Genomic DNA, 21011 nt, shown 5'->3' on the forward strand with positions numbered 1-21011 from the left:
GAGAGATTTCAATTATACCTCAGGACAAAGATATGCGAATTTAAAGTATGACAAAAACCTACTTTTAATTGTGGACTAATGAGAAAGAGAGCTCTGCTGAAAGCTTCTATACTTGGTACAAAGCTTCTGTACATGGTAGTAATGTGCCTGATTTAATTTGCATAACTCATATGGACTATCAAGATCAGCTTTTGCTTATGATTAAACAGATTATCTGATGAAATTTTAGGGATCAACAGATTATAGTCCTTAATCCAAAGATGTAAGTAACAATGAAATCTTATTATGCATTAAAAAACAAACAATGCAGTCAGAGCTGATCTGAAAATGACTCAGAAATCTCTTAGTAGGGTCAATTCTCCCCTGAAACACACACAGATTCTGGCTTCCAGACTTCCATCTCTGCAAGTACTCAGATGAAAGATTGAGGGAAGCAATTTATATCAGGTAGACCACTCAAATTTTTTTCCCAGTATTTTAGGGCAAAATTCAGTTTTATGTTTATTTATACCACATTCAGACCCTTGCATTCATTACAGCTGCAATATAGCATAAACTGAGTAGTTTATCTTTAATCTCCTTGCTTTGGCTACCACAAGAAAAAATATCCTTGTGCTCCTGCCAGCCTGCAGTGAAATTGGCTAAACTCTAACTGATCACATCTGAGGGTATTTTATCTGCTTTCAATAATTTATGATATGCTAGCACTTGCAGATACTGTATGGCAGAACATCCATATATTTACTTACAGAGGAAAGCCTGGATTTTAATGCTTCCAGTGGAACAGAAATATTTGAGGAAAACATGATGTGATTTGAAAAGAAATGTCTCATTTTACTGACAACATGTACTTCTGACCTCCTAGTGGTCTCCTTTACAAGCATTACATAAGGTAAAGCAGGGTGGTACAGGGAGTGTAACTGAAGCACAAACAAGGAATAGCTGCAGGGCAGGGCAGGCAATATTTGCAATATTTGCCCAGTGTTGTGTTCTCCAAGGTAGCAATGAGTGCTGGTGTCAGGAGACCCTTGCAGATGTGACAGGTAAGCACTCAGACAATATATGAATGACTGGGAAGTTTGTAACCCAGCAGAAGAAAAATTAATGTCCCCACAGAAAGAGCAGATGGGCAGATGTGGAACAGAATGCACAGGCCAGGAAATGCCTGAAAATGGGATTTATGAAATACTGCATGAGCTGATTACAGGGAGCTGCTAGCGAATCAGCAAGGAGGGAGGTGATGCACACAGCTGAGAGCACAGAACCAGAAAATTCCTGACAGAAAATGACTTCAATTCCACTGCCTGCTCCTCAGTGTGGATGTATCCTTTCTGTAGTAAAGCCCAGCATCAGAAAGGTCTGAAAATGATGGAAAATATCTCCTTAGCCCTCCTCAAAAGCAAAGATCATGCTGAACCTCTTAATCTTCATTCTTTATTTCATCCAAGTAGACACTGAAAACATACATGTCAATCTGATTATTACAAACACACTAAAATCCTGCAAAGAATATCAACAGGTATTTGACATAGCACTAATAGGAAAATTTTCATCTAGGGTAAAAAAATTTAACAAATCTTCAGGCTCTCTGAAGCAAAAGTCCAGACTGCAGGAACTTCTTCTGTAATGCAGACAAATGCATCCATTAGACACTGGCCTGGTGCCATCAATCCAAATAGCAGAGAGATTTTCAGATAAAAAGGCCAGCACATTATCTCACTGTCACACACCATCTAAATTGATTTAATCTAGACAATTTCATTAATTTGTGAGAAAGGAAAAAGTTTCCAAAAGCTCTATCAATTAGAACAGCCTCACTTTCACACTTTCACTTCTCACATGCCAGCAAAACACTAACTCACTGCATATACTTTTCAAAAAAAGAACTACCTTGCCAAAAAAAAAAAAAAACCAAAAAAACCCAAGCCAGCAGAACTGTGCTCTGAAGGGTACCAAAATAGAACTTATTAAAATAAGTACTTAATAGTGTTTATTTCAGTGGAAACAACATCAAGCATGAACAGGTGAAGATGTGTTGTTGCACATGACATGACACTGGTAGCCCAACTGCAGCATCTCCAACTGAATCCTCACAAATGAGAACGAGAACCCAAACAAAATGTAACCTCAACTGAGTTCTTCTGCACTGACACTGCTGAGATAATTCTTCCATCCGTTTCCAGTGATTTCATTACTATTGGTTGCCAGTATTTATCCAATATTCCCAGCAGTGAGAAATACATACATATGGTTGAGAAACTAGAGACTACATTAAAAGATCACTCAAAAATAATTTGCAAGACATATAAGCACCAAAGACTGGATTCTGCACTATGGCTATGAATTCAGGCCCAATCTACTGGTTGGTAAATGCAGGGTTACATGCAGAGATTCAATTTGTTTAATAGGCTTAGGAAAAGTAATTTACATGTAATATTTTCTTTTTTTTTTCCTTTACTGCAAGGCATTTCACATTGAGAAATCATAATAAGAAGTCAGTTTTACAACCAAAATCTTAATTTCAACCACAATGAACTGTTCTGTTTAAATAAATAATGCGTTTATATACATTAGTCACTCTTGGAATAATAAGAGGCCCTCAAGCATTACAAAGTTTTACCTCACCATCTGTGATTCTGTGATTTATGATTTCATAAATTGTTAAGTACGATTAGGAATACTCTCACAGTGATAAAACTGTCTCCTTTTATATCTTTATGATATCTTACTGTTTCTTTATTCATTCTGCTGCTTGGAGATGAGACAGCCCAAGCACATTTAAAAGACATTTCTGCAGGAAAAAACAGATTGCAAAAGCACCTTAAATGACCACATTCTCTTAGACACAGATATGCAGGCACCTTCCAAATGCAGCACCTGTCCAGATAATAATCACCTAAACACAGAGATGTTTCATCATATGGCTAGCCACATAGGAAATTTACATTTCTTATGAACATCTATTGAATATAAGTTGACAAATAGCTTTTAAAAACCCAACATAATTACCTTTTAAATTGATATTGACATACTGGGACTCCTGGATTTTGAGAAGGAAATAGCTCTGCTCTTTAACAACTGCAATAAAGGTGTCCACATACAATTAGTATTTACTTCCATAGAGTATTTGGGCTGCAGCTCTCCATGCCTGCAAAGCACAGGGGTAGTAATAGTAATCAGTACAGCCGAATCATTAGCAAGATTTCATCTCAATATCATCAGTAAGACAACCCAGATGACACAATTTAAAGAACAGCAGTTAAATAGTAGTTTTGTCCTGTCTTTTGATTCATCTCTCTCTGCATGCTCCTAGCATATGAGGAAGCTGGTGTTCATTCCTCTCCAAAAATTAATGTGGAAGCTTTCCTTCATTTGGTACTACAGGATCTCCTCCCTTTCCCATACTGATCTATCACCTTCCCAACATTTCACCCTGCTACGCATTGCCAAAGCAATCCTGTTCTCCTATGTCAATTTGCCCAGTGTCCAAACATTTTCCCAAAACATCATAATGCTTTGCCAGCTACAGCTATCACTTCTGCTCACCCCACTTTACCTCTGCTTTTCCTGTGGTGCCAGAAAATGGGAGGCATGGTCTTTTTCTCTGAAGTATTTGATTCAGAGGTGAAATAAAGCCCTCTGTCTTCTTCTCTCTGTGTGGGAAAAACACCACAAACAGTGAAATGAACGATGTGCACATTGCCACAAGCCCTTTCATCTGTGGTACCCTGCAAGGACCATGCCATTCCCATCACCAGCCTCTCATCCAGCAGCAGCAAGACAGGATCATTTACATGTGGAAATGACCTCCCAGATTGTCACGTCCAAGCTTTGACCTAATGCCACCATAACCACTAAACCAAAGTGCCACATCCACTCATTTTCTGCACACTTTCAGGGATGGTGATTCCACAGCTTGTCATTGACTTTCTGAGCTTATCACCCTCACACTGCTTTGTGATCCTTGAGGATCTCACTGTCCCTGTGGATGATGGCAGACCCAAAATGTCTCAGCAGACAGCAAGCTGGGCCCTTTGCCATACATGCCAGGGTTGCTCCATATCCATGCCATGCCAGGAGGAGGGTGGGGCAGCCCATCTCCCCAGCCTCATGATTCTGGGGGACTCCAGAGACCTTTGTGAAGTCTGATGGCAGCCTCAGACACAGGGACTGTGGAGGTGGGCACCCCTTCCTCTCGCCCTAGACAGTGTGTGCCCAGGTGAGCAAGACATCCTGGCCTCTCTCAGGAATAGTGTGGCCAGGAACAGCAGGACCAGGGAAGTGACTGTCCTTCTACACTGAGTACTACTGAGGCCACACACGAGTGCTGTGTCCAGTTCTGGGCTCCTCAGTTCAGGAAGGACATTGAGGTGCTGGAATTAGTCCAGAGAAGGGCGAAGAAACTGGGGAAGGGTCTGGAGCGCGTGTCCTGTGAGGAGTGGCTGAGGGCATAGGGGCTGTTTAGCCTGGAGAAAAGGAGGTTCATGGAGGACTTTATCATTCTCTCTAGTTCCCTGGCAGAAGGTTGTAGCCAGGTGGGGTCAGACTCTGCTCCCAGGCAACCAGCAGCAGAAGACGACACAGTTTTGAGCTGTGACAGGGGAGGTTTGGGTTAGTCATTAGGAAGAATTTCTTCACATAGAGGGTGATAAGACATTGGAATGGACTGCCCAGAGAGGTGGTGGACTCAGCACCCTGGAGGTGTTTAAAGAAAACCCGGACATGGTACTCAGTGTCATGGTCTGGTGACGCGGTGGTGTAAGGTCGAAGGTTGGACTCGATGATCTCAGAGGTCTTTCCAATCCAAATGACTGTGTGACTGGGATTCATTTCCCTGCCGGGAGTTGCCCGCAGAAGCGGAGCTAGCTCGGGGCCCGGCAGCGGCCCACTCGCAGCCCGGCACTGTCGCGCCCTGCCCGCGTCCCGCGCCGCCCGCAGCCCGGGGCAGCACAAGCGGCCCGGCCGGGCCGGAACGCGGCGCTCCCGGCTGGCAGCGCCCGGGGCCGGGCGGAGCGGAGCGGGGCGGGCAGAGCGGGCCGAGCGGCGTGCGGGGGTGGCGGCCCCTGCAGGACACCCGGAGCCTCGGCAGCCGCCGCCGCGCAGCCGGCGGTGTCAGTGCCACGGTGTCCGCCGGGGAGCGAGAGGCAGCGCCGGCGCCCGCCCGCCCGATCCCCGCGGCCAGGCCCCCGCATGCAGCCCTCACCCTGGAGCGGCGGCGGCGGCGGATCGAGGAGCTCTCGAGGTCCTCCCGGCAGCGGCTGCTGCAGTCGCGGGACAGGATGTTCTCCAAGTTCACCTCCATCCTGCAGCACGCCGTGGAGGCGGTAAGGCCGCCGGCGGGCCCGGCCACGCCACGCCGGGGATGCGATCGTGGCCTAGCACCGAACGCGGGCCGGGGGCTCGGACCGGGCCCGGCGCCGCTTCCCGGCTGCCCCCCGGCGCTGCTGCCGGCGGGGCCCCGCAGGGCGAGCATCCGCTCCTGGCTCGGCTCTCCCGCAGGCTGAGGAGGCGGAGGCCGAGCTGCCCGGGCGGGCCCCGGAGGGAGCACGGGAAGGGAAGGAATCGCCCCAGCGCGGCCCTGGAGAGCCGGGGTAGCCGGGGCTGCCGGGGAGGAGGGAGCGGCTGCAGCCCGGGCGGCCCCGGCACAGCCTCCGGCTGTCACCGCCGGGCGCTGCCGGCCGCGGTGCCGCACGCCGGGCCGGAGGGCAGCCCTGGCCCGGTCCTCACCCGGCCGTTGCCCGGCTTTTCCAGCGAGACGGACAATAAAGGAGAGGAATCAGGAAACTCCCCGGCATTTCCATCACGTCGTGACCGGCAGACAATAGTCGCCGTCACCCTGCTTTTGCAGGATGTTGTCAGTTTCAAAGCGCCGCTTTCCCTCCCTGGTTTATTTTGTATTTGTGCCTGGGGGTCAGGTTTGCCGGGGACGCGGGGCTGTGTGTTGTGTGCGGCGAGGTTCCCTGGGCTGAGGAAACGGGGCCTGTTCGCGAGCTGCCATTGCTGAAGGCCGCGTTCGGCACTGCCTGACCACACCATTTATTTCTGCTTTTCACTGAGGCGGGGTCTTGGTGGTAATTCCCTGCCTTTCAGCGCCTCTCCCAGTAAACCAGCACACCCAGAATTGTGTGTGAAGAGGTGATAAAAATCGACAGGGAAGTACTGAAGTGAGGGTGGAATGTGTTGAAGAAAGAAATGTTAAAATGGTTGAAAAAAGAGCCTGCAGGCCAAATCCAAGTAATTGAAATAACAGCCTGCATGCCAAATCCTGCCTCATCTGAGGGGCAGCCTTTGTACATTAATGTATGCTTCGATGCTGCACTTGAGCATATGCCTGTCTTTATATGAGCCTGTAGTTCTGCAGGAGTATTCAGGTTTAAAACTCAAGCATGTATTCATTAATTGCAGGTTCCTAGTTTGCTTTTTTAATGGTGTAGTGGCATTTGGAAGGAAATGTTTTAAATAATGATGAAACGTTTTACTTGAAAACATTCAGACCACATGAATGCCTTCAATAGACAGTGCTTTCATTGGAGAGGAAACAGAAATTATTGCCTGCCTGACTAGAGAAAGTTTGTTGTGGTGAGCTGTGCCACATTTTGAATAACAGGAATAAATGGATGACTGAGAGGTGCAGGAGTGGAGGAGAAGGTATTCTTTCAGGCCTACCAATTCAAGAGATCTAACAGAAGTTATTATTAGGAGAGTGTTACGTTATTGATGTGTGCAGAAAATGAACAAAAAGACCTGCATTTAGTTGAGATACAGTAAAAAATAGGAAAAACAAATGGGCTGAATGGAACAGGAGAAGAGTAGAGATAGTAGGGACTAGACCCTCCTTTTTGAGTAAAAAAATCCAAATGAAAATACAGAAGTATATTGATACCATCATTTTGCAAGTGAGTGCTGTCCAACAACGTGCTGTTTGTCCTTGCTCAACTCTGGTGTCCCTTTTAGAATTCCCTCATCCTGCTACCACCACCCTGGTGGATCTCCTGATAAATCCTGCACTAATGCATTTACAGGATTGTGACAAGTACCAGGAATGAAACATGGAATTGCAAAAGCAGGAAGATACTAAGAGTGTTTCTTTTTAAGTTTATAAGACAGAACAGAGAAATATAAATTTTTCACCACTTTGGTGGCTATATGTGGCTTTAAGTTGTTTCATTCTCCCTGTGGTAATAAGGTGTGATCTGCTTAGCTTTGCTATGGGGAAGTTGTTTACAACAACTGTAAATACTAAATATTAGCTCAGTCCACTTTGTTGCTGCCTGTTTTCAGAACCAAGAGAATTTGGAGCATCATTTTTTCCTTGCTGTTTTTGCTAGGGAGCAAGTGTAACGTGGGCAGCCTCAATTGGATTCTTAACCCTGAATATCAGCATCAGAACTAGTAATTAAGGTATCAGTTCTCAAAAGTTTTGGGTGCCTACCCCAGAGTGGGTAGAGTTGCAACTGTAGAGTTTTCAGCTGAGCTGGACACTTGAATACACTTCAAGAGCCTGGGTTTAGCTTTCATGGGTGGGACTTCCTTAAATCAGAAAGGTCTGGGTAGCCCTTCTGCCCTGTCCTTTCTCCTGCACATCACTTCTGTAATGCTCCTGCCCTGCCTCAGGGCCCCCAGGCCTGCAGGCTTCAGAGAGTGCATTTAAACAGTAAAGGTTCCTGTGCTCTTAGATAATCATTGTTATCTTACCCTCAGTGTGCCATACCTCTGAACTCTGACAGGAGCTCCAAAGGTTGGCAGTCTGATAGACATGGCAGTATTTGCCTTTGACTTGTCAGTGTGTCACTCTTGGACTGACTGCCCTTGTGACAGGACTGTGCTTGAGGCAAGCATAAGGGATCACTTGCTTTTTACTGTGGTGTTCCCTTTCCAAGGTTTTTCCCCAGAGAGGTTGTGGTGGTGTTCAAGATTAGCCTGTTTGGGGCTTAAAACACCATGGCCAAATGTAGAAATGTAGTAGAAAATGTCCTGCCCATGGCAGTGGGGTTGGAGCCAGGTGGTCTTTTAAGGTCCCTTCCAACCCAAACCTGTCTATGATCCTGTGATTCTCTTTGAATAACTCAAAACTTTCAGTCATTTCTGGCTAAATTGCCCAAGTGTTTGAAACCATATTCCTGATTTTCATTACCATTGAATTTGCCACCTCTTATCTAATGTCAATCCTGCCTATATTTTAGATACTTTTCTCTTTTTGGATTTCTCTGCAGCATCCAGATGAGCAAGCACCACTGTGTTACCCTGCCAACAGAGCATCCTTAAATTCAGTTGGATGTGTTGGATGTATTAGTGAGAATGGTGGATAGGACTGCTGAATTTGTTCTGTTACTTCGGGGCAGAATACAAATGCTGTTGCTTCATGGGGTTCATATTATCAAATCTGTGACAGTTTATGTATGGCTTGTCCTCAAGATGTTTTCTCTTTGCTATGCATTTCTGATATCCTTTCATCCCAAAGGGCTGTCCATGAGCACTACATTGTCAGCAACAACAAAATGTACTATACAATAACAAAGCAGCAAGTTAGACTTATTTTGCTCTTATCTTGTGCTTTTCACTCATGTTTCCCTAGACAAAATAGCTTGTCTGTGAAGTGGCTACTCAGTGTTCAAAGGACTTCCATTTGTGTTTGATTTGGGCTTTTGGATGTTTCAACCTCAGTAGTCAGTTCAAGGGATGTTCTTGAGCTGTGTACCTTGCAGGAAAAATATAATTTTGGTTGGCCTGAATTTTGTAATTTGCTGTCAAACAGGAATATGTTTTGTACCATGCAATGGAATGAATGCAGATTTTGGTGTCTGCTGCAGATTCTCAGGACCCCCTCTCTACCAGCCTGTTGTTCCACTGTCTCTCTGACACTGGTGCATTACCATACCTTCAAGTAGCTTCTGAAGCAAAACTCAGCTTTGAAAGAAACCAAGTCACTTGGTGCAGGCAATGCTCCAAAACCATGAACTGCATAACTGATTAGAACAGAATTTATTCCTCTTGAACCCACTTTATTGGATGTAATGACCTTACATTACTTGTTGTTTTAATGTTGTGCTATTAACAAATTAGATGACAAAATTTAATGCATGACTTGCCAGCATGTTCAGTCTTAATTTTATATGTGAGAGCAGTGGCCATTATAAACTCTGTGCTTTCTTCAACTGAAGATTGAGTAAACCTTGAAGCATTATTCCTTTTTCACATGTTCTCTCAGACCATTCACACTGGTACAGTAGTAAGAGTGAAGAAAAACATCAAGTGACTGTGTCAGTCAGGGCAGTGTGCATGCACTTCCCCTTCCTTTCTCTTTGACCCAGTTTTCTACTCTTTTTTTTACTCTGGCATCTGACCAGACAGTACCTGTTATTTTTTTATTCAGTGTTCTCTTTCCTTTGTGAAATTGCCCTAAAGATATTGAAGCATATCACCAGCTTCTGATGTTTCCATCCTTTCCAGTATTGAATTGCACTTCTGAAAAGTGTACATGAAAAATGTGTCAATGATTTTTACATGCACAAAAGATTTGAGGTTAAATACTGAATATACATAAGTTTCTTTGCTCTTTATGTTATTTTTTTCCTGCCTAAACACAAATTCTGTATGCTTTGGAAAACAATGTGGAATTGTATTTTGGGCAGGTTTTGTCATGAGCAGACTGTACATCTGGTCAATGATCTGTAGCTCTCCTGAGAATAGCACTTTTCCTGAAAGGAGTGGGCTTTGATTATTTGTTACATATTATCACCAGAAGAATAAGGCAGCATGTGTTAGGTTCAGCTCACTCCCAGGAAGCCCAACTGCTGGAGCTGGGCACCAGATGGAAGATCTTGCTAATCAATGCCTGCTCCAGTGGGCTGCAGTTCAGTCAGGTTCAGTGAATTTTAGCTATTTCATATACCAACATCTACACTGCAGCCTTGAAGATCATGTTGTGTTTTTTTCCCCAGCAAAGGAGAACTTCATTTGAGATTAGGAATCACTAAGAACATGCTTAATTACATGAGGATTAATTACAGAGTCACAGAATATTGTGTGTTGGGAGGGACCCACAGGGACCATCAAGTTCAATTCTTAAATGAACGGCCCATACTGGGATCAAACCCACAACCTTGGTGTTATTAGCACTGTGCCCTAGGCAGGTGATGTAACAGGGAGAAATAACTGCATTTTTAAAGTAACTCCTTCAGATTAGACAAGTAGCAGGAATTCATGGCCTTCACAAGGAATTGTGGTTTGTTTCAGAATCTCCATACAAGTACTTAAACCATAAAGTGGTTATTGAGGCTGACAGCTGTAACATGTATTCCATCTCAGCTGATAGCTAATGATTCATCCTAAAATAGGAACTATAACCTCATACTAGTACTACCTGTCCTAGTAGGGTTAAAGCATGTCAGCCAAGTGTTACAGGTTCCTGATGCTTTCCAGTTCTTGGCTTTGTATACAAATGAGCTGGGATCTTGATCTTGGTCTTGACCTTGCTTTCATGTCTGAATAACTAAGTTAGGAGGATTGCTTGGGGTTTTTTTTTGCTCTATTTATGTTTGTTTGTTTGCTTGTTTTCTTGTGGGTTTTTGTTGGGTTTTTTGATCAGTAAACCCCTACCTCAAAATAATTTTGTTGGGGTTACATCTCCAGTTGGTGTTAGTGCTGATGGTGTGTTCCCAATAGGCTGCACTGCCCAGGTACACAAACATGCTAATGTTATCTCTGCCATGTCTGGCTTGCAGTCCTGATCAGAGAAGGCTCTGAAATCACTGGGTGTTTTAATTTGAAAGGGCAGGACCTGTCCCTGAATTATTTTTTCACCTCTGTGAAGAGTCCCTAGAGGCATTTGTTGGGAGGGAGAATGTCTATATCCACAGTTCTCTCCCATGGTGGATAAATTATTGACAGTGCTGAGAAGTGAAATCCTTTTCCTGGCACTGCTCAGAGGCACTAAATTCATCTTGAGGCAGATGAGACGAGAAGAAGTGGAGAGGAAAATCACATCAGCCAAGGATAAATCTTTAATGTTATCTATCATGTGTTACTTTGGAAATAGAGTGGTCTGGGAGGCCTGTATTCCTCAAAAGTTGTCCCTGGGTTATTCATCAGCTGGCATTGAGGTTTTGATACAGCTTTTTTTTTTTCTAGAAAGGATCATTACATTGCTTAAAATACACATCAAGTGCAGCTAGTGTGACATACAGAGCATGATACACAATATCATATGCTCAGTCTTCAGTTTGTTTGGTTATTCTTCTGAATTTCAATAACCTAGTAAATGTCACAGCCAAATAAGCTGGTTTTGTGCAGGGTGGGGTGTTGAGATACTCGGTGGTAGCTGCTGTGCTCATGTGCTGCTCTGAGTGCCCAGCCATGGAACTCAGTGAGTGCACAGCCTGTCAAGGAGAGGATAAGCACTGTCAGTTTGATTTCTGGGTTGCCATTTCCAAGGGCACATTTCCACCCAGGATGGAGGCAGAGATAGTTGCCAAGCACCACTCTTTTTCCAGAGACTTGCATTCCAAAGTCCTGTGTGCAAAGGGCCATTAGCAATTAGCATTGCATTTATCTTGGCATGGCATATTTGTCATATACTGGGCTTTACAAGTTTACCTAGATAAATTTAAGTGTCATTAAATTCAAGGCAAAGAAAAGACTGATGTGGAAAACATCCAGGGCTTTTTCAAAGAAACAAACAGTAGCCAGTAAAGACCATATGAGCCTATATTGTACCAGACTATATAGGAGCCCTGAGCCCTTGTTTGCCCAAGAACTGAGACAGCACAGCACATTTTAGACCCTGTGGGGAGACACTAGAGGAGTTCAGAGTTATTAGACTCAAATGTGGTATCTGCAGCTCCTGGGGAGAAATCTTCCTTCAGTTAACCTTCCTCTGTGAGGTTAACTGACCCCTGGCACAGGTTCCTGCACAGGCTGTGGAGTCTCCATCCTTTGATATATTCCAAAGCCATCTGGACATGCTCCTGAGCAGCCAGCTCTAGGTGACTGTGCTGTAGCAGGGAGGCTAAACTGGATGGTCTCCAGAGGCCCCTTCCAACTTCAGCCTCACTGAGATTCTGTCAAGGACTGGACTCCATATCCTGTCAGGATGGTTCAGCTCCTTACCCTTCCAAAACAGACACACCAGTTTATCCTTGGGATTCTTTCTGTTTGCCCACAGGCTCATCGCTGCCATCCTGTGAAGTGATAATCCCCTATTTCAGGATGGCCCTTAAAAGAATGACTTGAGGACTTGATGGTCAAAAAATAAAAAGCCTCAAGCAGGATTAGGCCTCAATAACTACAGATCCTCATGTGACCATTGAATGGTTGGGGTTTTCCCTATAGGATTCCTGATTTTACCAGCTCAAAACATTCAGGGCACAAATTCAGTGCTTGTCTCAGCTCTCACTTTGGAGAGAAGAGTGGTGAAGTGATTTTGGTCCTTTTGTCACAGGCTGCCTGTGGTGTGAGGGGCCACAGGCCACCTGTGTCTCTGTGGGGAAGGAGCAGTGCTGATGGTGACTGCCTGGGGGCTGTGTTTCCTTCTTGTATTCCTGGTTGCTGCTCACACCCAGCCAGCCATCCCAAACTCCTCCAGGAAAGAAGAAACTTCCTTTTCTTGCAGAAATAAAATAAGAAACATATTTGTTTAAAAAAAAAAAAAAAAAAAGAACAACTCGCCAAGCTCTGGTTATGAGCCAAAAAAAAAAAAAAAAAAAAAACAACAAACCCAACCTAAAAACTGAACAAAGATCTTTTAAAAGAAGTTGTGGCTAACAGGAAAAAAGGCATGGTAAAAACTGGATAAAGCAACTAATTGGTAGTTTTAAGGGAGCAGACAGAGAGAAGAGAACAGTGTGTACAGGAAAGGAAGAAGACATCAAGAGCAGATGTAAAAGAACATGATTTTTTCGTACAGGACAAAATTGTGGTTTAAACAATACAATCATACATTTCTATTGTTGCTTTGCTGTAGGAGCAATTGCTTTTGTTGCTTCAAATAGATTGTCTGGTGATAGAGACATCACAGAGATTATTGCTGATGTTTACAAGCAGGCAGTGTGGCATGGGGCTCGTCCATGAATAATGAATGCAGTCCTTGTTAAAGGTAAAAGAGCAGAGAGTAACAATTGTAGCAGTATCTACAGCACTTTACTTGCAAGTATAAGATAAAACTGAATTTAATCTCTTTATTTTGTCTTTTTTTCCCCATAGCTCGCGCCTTCCCTTCCATTACAAGAAGATTTTGTTTACCACTGGAAAGCAATCACCCATTACTACATAGAGACCTCAGGTAAAAGGAAAAAGTACTCTGGGTTTGTGTTTTTATTGTGGAAACTAGAATTCACAATTTCAGTGTTTTTAAAAAGTAAAGATCAAGAAATACTAATATGAATCAGGTCTTTAATCAAAATACCAACAACAGCTAGTAATTAAAAATATCGTGTACTTCCATCTGTAGAAGTAGACATGAAAAATGGTTGAAGTTTGTTTCCTGAGTACCATGTAGAGAACTGCACCTTTTTACATCTGACCCAGTTTCTGCCTTCACATACTCTGTTTAATCTAAACAGACAGCTGCAGAAATGCAGTCCCTGCTGTTAACATTTTCATTGCTTTGCGTCAGGGATTTTCTTTTTCTTCGCAAGATTTTAACAAAAGTAATTTTGTGGTCATAGATTTTACCAGACATAGATGGATTCCATGTGCTCAGTATTAATTATTTTTACTTTAGTGTCTTGTCTCAGTGTAAAGTATTTTGATAGCACAGACGACAAGTTGTATTAAACCTTACTCAGATGTTATGCTGCTCTTCTTAAAAATAGATGTAATGATGAAATATGGCTGTAGTTGCCATATTTCATCATTATATCTATTTTTAAGAAGAAGCTTTTTTTAAAACTCTTCCCTGGTTTGGTTTTTTTCCCCCAACAATTATGCAGCCTGTAAATTTTTAATTTTGGACCTAGTTATGAAACAGTTATGTTTTAAAAATGAATGTTGCCATGCTTTCCTCAAGCCTATTAGTTCTGACCTTCTGCTGGAAGAGCTGTTGAGTCTGTGTTTGTGTCTGATGATCTTGTTTATATCAATATTTACTTGTAAAACTGCAACGTGACCCTTGGTTCCAAATACCCGTCTTTTGGAACACTATGTGATGTTTCCAAAGGTGGAAATGACAGGGTGGCAGGGAAAACTGACACCTGCCATGACGTGGTGCAGAATAAAAGCTGACCTCTCTCCCAGAGTTTCAGAAGTGTTTTGAAAAAGAAGTTTCCACTCAGTGAGTATATTTCTGTCCTCTGCAGTAGGAGCAGGATTATGTGTAGGAAATTCAAGCAAAACACTCCAGGCTAACTGGAGCTTGTGGCAGAGACCAAAATCATTCTGACATGGCAGTTTCCCTGTGTGATCTTGTTGCCAGTTGCATGCAAGTGACAAGTTATTTTTAGATTATTGCGTAAACAGTAGTAACCATTTCCCTAGGATGGTTGTTCATGTAGCATTCAGCTGAAAAAATTAAAGGAGGAAAATCTTCATGTGTGGATAAATTTTGCAATATGTGAATGCCAGCTCCTACTTCCAGTGGCATAAATCCACTGCAGTTTCATGACTTTAATATAATAAAATCAACATCTTACCCTTTCCTTCATAAAGTTTGACAGAATTCAATTTTAATGCAGAAAGTACGAAAGAGAAATTTAAAAGCTTTGGAGAATAAACAGCACAGAGTTTGAATCTTCTGTGTTGTTATCAACAGAAAGGACATTTATTTAGTTATCTAGTTCATGAAGGAACTGATCAGCTGCAAATTAAGCTGATGTTAGAGGCCAGATTTGAGAATACTGTATGAAGGGTCAAAGAGGAAGTTATCAAGACCTAGTCCATCCTAAACAGAAGATTGAGAGTTGTACCTTTCTCTCCCTTAGCTTCTCTCTGGCAGTAGAAATTTTCCTTTTCTGACTGTGTAATTACTGCATGTTTTGAATTTTGGCACTTCGCCTTTTCCCCATTGCAAGGTCAGATACCTGCCCAATTCATATTCCAGTGTACATGTTCAGATACAGTTCTGAAAGTTTTCTTAAAGACATGTTAAAAACTTGCACTGTATATAGGTTTAAATATTTAAATGGATGTCGTGTTTATAAATCTTAAACTTGGAACTGAGCTTAAATATGAGGACAATTTTAAAATTGTTCTTAATTGTCTGTTTCTTTTATTTAGATGACAAAGCTCCTGTGACTGATACGAACATTCCCTCTCACCTGGAACAGATGTTGGATATTCTAGTTCAGGAAGAGAATGAGAGGGAATCGGGTGAAACAGGACCATGCATGGAATATTTGCTACATCACAAGATTTTGGAGACACTGTACACACTAGGAAAAGCTGATGTATGTATCTCTCAGCAGAACAGATTATCTCTTGTGTGAGCTCCTAGATGTGATAGAGACTGAAGTTCTACAGTAGGTGGTAGTGTGGGACACTGAACTCTAGCAGACAGCTGCTTGCTTATATTACAAATATACCAACATATATTACCAGCATATTACAAACAACAGCCTTTTACAGATGTGATCAGTGTGAGACACCCCCTGAGGTGCTGCCAGTGGTGAAACTCACCACTCTGATAATGCTGATGGTGAAACTAGAAGTAGGAGAAACATTTTTCTTCAGTCTGGAGTTTTTCTGGCTACTACAAGACAGTATAATCCCTCTCTGTCCTTTGTTAAATGTTGGGGGATTCTTGGGTGAAAAGTGCTGTGTTAAATACAAATTTTTGTTTAACTTTTCTGAATGTGTTGAGCTATTGCTCAGAAAGACTTTGATATAAGAAAGCGTTAATTTGAGTTGATCCCCAGAGAGCTTTCATACCTTGGCATTATCTGGTTCTTCATGTCTGTTTTGTGGCACACATGAAGTTACCTTCATGGTCTTGGTCCATCCTCATTGCTGTCTGTCTTGGCTGATTTATAAGCTGAAATGTGTGGGGTTGGGTGGATCATGGGGTGAATTAGCCTGGCAGCCCTTGGGGTAGAACATTTTGTATCACAGTGCAGACTCAGTTAGGGAGGCATGGTTTATCCTGTTCCAAAGATAAAAGGAGCTCTCCAGGGTTTCCTTCTCAGTCAGTCTTTTACACATTGTCATGAGTTTTTAATCGATTTTACATAAACAGGCAATACAGGACAGTGGCTGGCTGAGCCTGAGATGTTCCTTGCTCTGCAAGAGCCAGAGATCTGCAGTACCTGTTACTGTACCAGCTGTGCTACAGTCAGGCTAAAATACCTGCTGCAGCTGGGCTTAAAATCACAACACTGCTGTATTAAAGATACTTGCTCAGAAATGCAGCTCCTTCAATAATTTCTAAATGTTGTCAAGAAACCAAGATGAAATGATGGCATATGTGAAATGAGTAATTAGAGTGTGTTTCTAAGAGTTGAGAGAAGTCACTCTGTACTCATACAAATATGTCTGTACAGGCAATTGTTGTACAGCCTGTCTTTACACTTTGCCCCTTGTGAGTTGATACATCTGAAGTAAACACACAGTTCAGTGCCTGCAAGATGTTGCAAGGATCTGGTGCAAAATGAATAGTTCCTTTCACAGCAGTCAGATGGACTTATTACATTACTGTGGATGTGCCCTGATGGTACATATCTTGCCATTCTCTTCAAAGAATTGCTTGACAACTCAGCAATGATTAGGGATTAAAAATATAGAGATAATTAGTTAGAAAGGAGATCCAGGTTAGGCTGTTGCCACCTCAGCTGCATTTGGACATGAAATGAGGGAAATTATGTTGGTTAAAATTAACAGCATTTATGAACGTGGTTGATAAATTGGTTATTAGCTAATTAGTTTGGGGCAATTTAGCTGGGAGCAAAGGTGCATAAAGGCCCACAGACCATCAGATCTCCTGGAGATAGGAAAGTTCTTCGATGTGGTGTGGTGCATTAGGGGCAGTAGAACAAGGGGTCTGCTTGTTCCACAGATATTTGTGATTTATATTCTGCTCAGGGAAAGCAGCAGCTTTCTCTTGTCCAGGACCATCTGTGCATTTATAAACACTTTAGCTGTTTAAGGTTAATTGCTCATGACTTCAGGAAACCTTCTGTAGGTATTAAGATTTTTATAGTTTATCATTCTGTATTTGTATGTACTGACTCACTGGATTGCTGGATTTTGTGGCACAGTACCTTAAAAGACGTCTGACCCATAGCAAATTAATTCTGAGTTAATTTCCCCTTATCACTGTAATGATACGGAATATTTTCTGGAAAGATTAGTAGAAGCTTGCCCTAGAGCAATTAACTGAAAGCATGAATAATTTGAAAGAGAAAACAGTAATGAGATGCAACATTTTTTATTGATCTCTGTTAATATTGATAAAAGTAATATGTTAACTGATGATTCCTGTAAACAATACTTCTAGATAAATTATCGCTGTTTAATTAGCCATTCTGAGTGAAAAATTTACATCTCTATTTTTCTCCACATTTATTTTATTTTTGTTGTTCATCTGTTTTTGTTTCAGTGTCCTCCAGGAATGAAACAGCAAGTTCTGGCTTTTTATACAAAACTTCTTGGAAGAATTCGGCAACCTCTTCTTCCTCACATAAATGTGCATAGGCCAGTGCAGGTACTGTTCAGATTTTAAGTAAACTGTATTTTTGCACAACAAGTTTCTTATATTCTACTGTAGCTAATGTTATCTTTAATTCTCCCATTGTCAAGTGAATTAAGGAAATTGCTTGGGTGCCATATCAGTTTGTTTTTTATAATATGCTGATGATTGGAGTCTGGGATTGTCACTGCAATGCAAGTCATAAATAATAAAGAAGACTTGTTCATAGCAGTCTAAATCCAGAGCAAATGTTCCAGTCAATACTCATATGTAATTGTAGTTTGTATATAGAAAAATAACTCAGTCTGTTATTCATCGAAAAAGCAATAACTTTCTGTCTTAATTTTTCACTTTTTGTGACAGAAATTAATCAGGCTGTGTGGTGAGGTTCTGGCAACACCAACAGAAAATGAAGAAATTCAGTTTCTCTGTATAGTATGTGCAAAGCTGAAACAGGATCCATACCTTGTCAACTTCTTCCTTGAGGTGAGTAAATAAATTCAAAACTTTATTGTGTATTTACTGTATCATATACAAAATCTAGTGGAGAACTGGTGGTGTCACATTCATGACTTAATTTTCATTCAGTCTGTTATTTTTTATCCCATGATATTAGAAGTCTTGTTGTTTGGATTTTTTTTTGTCTCCCAGAGACTTATCTGATTTTCACAGGAATTTCATTCAAGGCTCACAAATACACCTGCCCCAGGTTTTCCTTTGCAATGAAAGTGCCTTTAGAGTAGGGATATGAATTGCAGTGTAAAACACTGTGTGAGGGAGACCTTGGCCTTCTTGTGTTGTGTTTGTCATCCCATGGAAGACCAAAGGACAGATTGCAGGGGGCACTGAAACCTTGCAGGTTGCTGAGTGTTCTGCAGGATTGGGCCCTTATTTGGTAGTGGCACATATGTTGGAGCTGCAGTGCCAGCTCACAGTCTACAGCACAGCACCAACTTCTATCTGCAAGACAGCCTGCCTCCTTTAACATGTGGCATTATGAAATCAGAGTGGGAGGATAAACAATTTCTAGACTGACTTTCTGTTCCTATTTAAAAGAAGCATAAAAAATTGGTTTATAAAAGTCCATTTAGAAATGCCTTTTGCTCCCACTTTGCTGTTTCTTATGGTGACACAATCTCTATTAAGTACATGATACTTAGCTGAAAAATATTCCTTCAGGACTGTTTTACAAGCTTCCCACAAACAAGATCTGTGACAGCAGAAACTGCTAAACTGCAAAAAGATGTTTTTTTCCATTAAGTATGTGATTATCATTTCATGTCAGTAGTAAAGAATCCATCTTGAGTTTATTTCTACATCAATTAAGTATTATCCTGATTTCCAGTGTATGTCATTGTTCCTGCTGCTTGTTGTACAAGCAGCAGAAATGGTATGAGGATTGAAAAGTTAATGTTTAAAAATTAAAAGCACTCAGAAGCAAACTACTGCATATATTACATGCAAAACATGATAGAATTCTAAACCAGGATTACTTTTAGTGTTATTTGTGTAAATTCTATGGTTTAAGCCTCTTAAATAGTGCCCTTGCAACTAAACCCAAGAACCCCAGTCATAAGAACCACAAGTGTTTTGTACCACTTTATTAGTGTTTTTCCCCAAAATAGCAAGATTCCAATATTTAAAATACAGACATGGAGAAACAGATGATTCCAAGTTTCAAAGGGGTCTCTAGTTCCACAGAATGCTGGCTGTGGAGTTCTGGCAAGCTGGCAAACATTTCTTGTAGCTCCTGGTACTTCACAATGTTGTTCTAGGTGTTGTAGCCTAAAGCATTTGTCTTCATAACTGTGATGGTTGTTTCCAGATCAGTTATGTGGAGTGCAGAATTGTGTTCCATTAGAAGAGAATATTCTGGTTGCTCACATTTGGCCTCTTAGAGGTGCTGTTGTGACTTGATCACTTTCAAATGCATGAAAGGGAAAATTTACAAAATTCTGTGTGGCATTTCTACCTCCAGTCTCCAACACTTACAAGATGAAATGCAGATGGATCTCTCCAGAGAATGTTTGTGTCTGTTAATTTTGCTTCCTTCTTTGACTGTTTCCAATCAGTTTATACAGGACTTTATGAACATAAAAACTGAGTCTGTACAAACTCACTTCCTTTGTATGATTCCATGCCAAATAGTTTGTTGATAGAATGCTGGTTTATATTTTAAATTTATATAAATATATTTATTATTGATTAATCAATATAGGTGAAATCTTTCACCTGTATTGCTTAACCAATAAGCCTACATGGCCCAACTATCATAACTTAGGCAAGTTATGTCTGTTGTGGAAATAAGAACTTGAAGAACTTCATTCTACTTTTTTAAAACTTTAGGATCCCTATACTAATTTCTTTTTGGTATTAATGTATTCCTTTCTTTAAACTAAGTTTTCCTAGTTCTTGTACAGAGAGAAAGAATATACATTGTAATGTTTATTTATCACCTCTACCTCAGTTATGTTTTAGGGTAAACTTGCCTCACCTCATCTTAGGTGAGATACTCCTTGCAACTGATTGTTTCAGGCAAAGGGACACTTAACTCTCTGTGCTTCAATTGCTGTTCTTGAGACCTTGAAAAAGTTCTAATATAGCAGCTAAATACTTGTGCCTTCATTTTATAAAATGAACAATAGTTTGACTATTCACTTTTACTTTCAGTACTTTGAATTATCACCTTTATATTTCTCACCACAAATTAAGTAGAGATTCTCATCAGCTGTGATATCACGATGTTTCCATAGAAATCTTTTTAAATCTGTCATAATTTAGACATGCCATCATCTACCATGGATTTTAAAACCGATGTTTACAGATCACAAAAATGCAAAAGTGTGGTTTTATATTATCTGCTTCTCATTAATGCTGAATTCATGAGTACTTTGTTTAGAAAGCATTGAATATGTGTTTTATGTAACCTTTTCTATTAGGTCATTCAGGATCCTGTTTTGCACCTTTGCAGGAGGCAGGTGAGCAGCTGAGCTGCAGAATTGCATGATTAAACAATAGGAAGCTTAAATACACACAAAGAGTCTGCCTGTGTGATATTCAATGTACAAACTGCTTTGTGTCACCTGCCAACCTAAGAGTAATGAGCTATGGACACATTTCTAGGGGCATTCATAGATTTATATATGTTAGTTCTCTCATCACTGCTTTAACTAAATAAACAGTGGCCTTTCAAATGGTAGAAGAATCCAGAAAGGAAGTAATAAGCTACTGTAAGATAAAATAAGTATTTTACAGAATATTGCCCAGTTTTTTTTTTTAAAAGCTTTTCCCTTTAGCAACTCTGCCTGCAGCTTGAGTGGTGCCAGCAGCAGTGTTGAGTCCAGGATTGAAACGCTGTTCCAACCTTTATGTGCAAGGGTCACTGTTGTGATTCAGA

General features: G+C 41.5%; 1 protein-coding gene and 1 long non-coding RNA gene across 3 annotated transcripts in view; one reads left to right on the forward strand and one right to left on the reverse strand.

Moving 5' to 3' along the window:
- Positions 1-1431: 1431 nt before the first annotated feature.
- On the reverse strand, positions 1432-5282 carry LOC131086157 (uncharacterized). The gene is made up of 3 exons (XR_009114726.1): positions 5204-5282; positions 3557-3653; positions 1432-3148 (listed from the first exon to the last, which is right to left on the reverse strand). It is a non-coding gene; the product is annotated as an uncharacterized LOC131086157 (long non-coding RNA).
- The window catches only part of FHIP2A (FHF complex subunit HOOK interacting protein 2A), a 33884-nt gene continuing 18011 nt past the window's right edge, over positions 5139-21011 (forward strand). Inside the window, exons 1-6 of one of the 2 annotated variants that reach the window (XM_058028976.1) lie at positions 5139-5324; positions 13201-13279; positions 15211-15380; positions 17525-17629; positions 17978-18100; positions 20554-20592. In XM_058028976.1, coding sequence (XP_057884959.1) covers positions 5280-5324; positions 13201-13279; positions 15211-15380; positions 17525-17629; positions 17978-18100; positions 20554-20592 — 561 coding nt within the window. In that variant the 5' untranslated portion in view covers positions 5139-5279. The remainder of the gene's footprint in view (positions 5325-13200; positions 13280-15210; positions 15381-17524; positions 17630-17977; positions 18101-20553; positions 20593-21011) is intronic. The other variant, XM_058028977.1, reaches the window with a different exon arrangement.

This window comes from Melospiza georgiana, chromosome 8, assembly GCF_028018845.1.
Source record: "Melospiza georgiana isolate bMelGeo1 chromosome 8, bMelGeo1.pri, whole genome shotgun sequence".
Classification (NCBI taxonomy): Eukaryota; Metazoa; Chordata; class Aves; order Passeriformes; family Passerellidae; genus Melospiza; species Melospiza georgiana.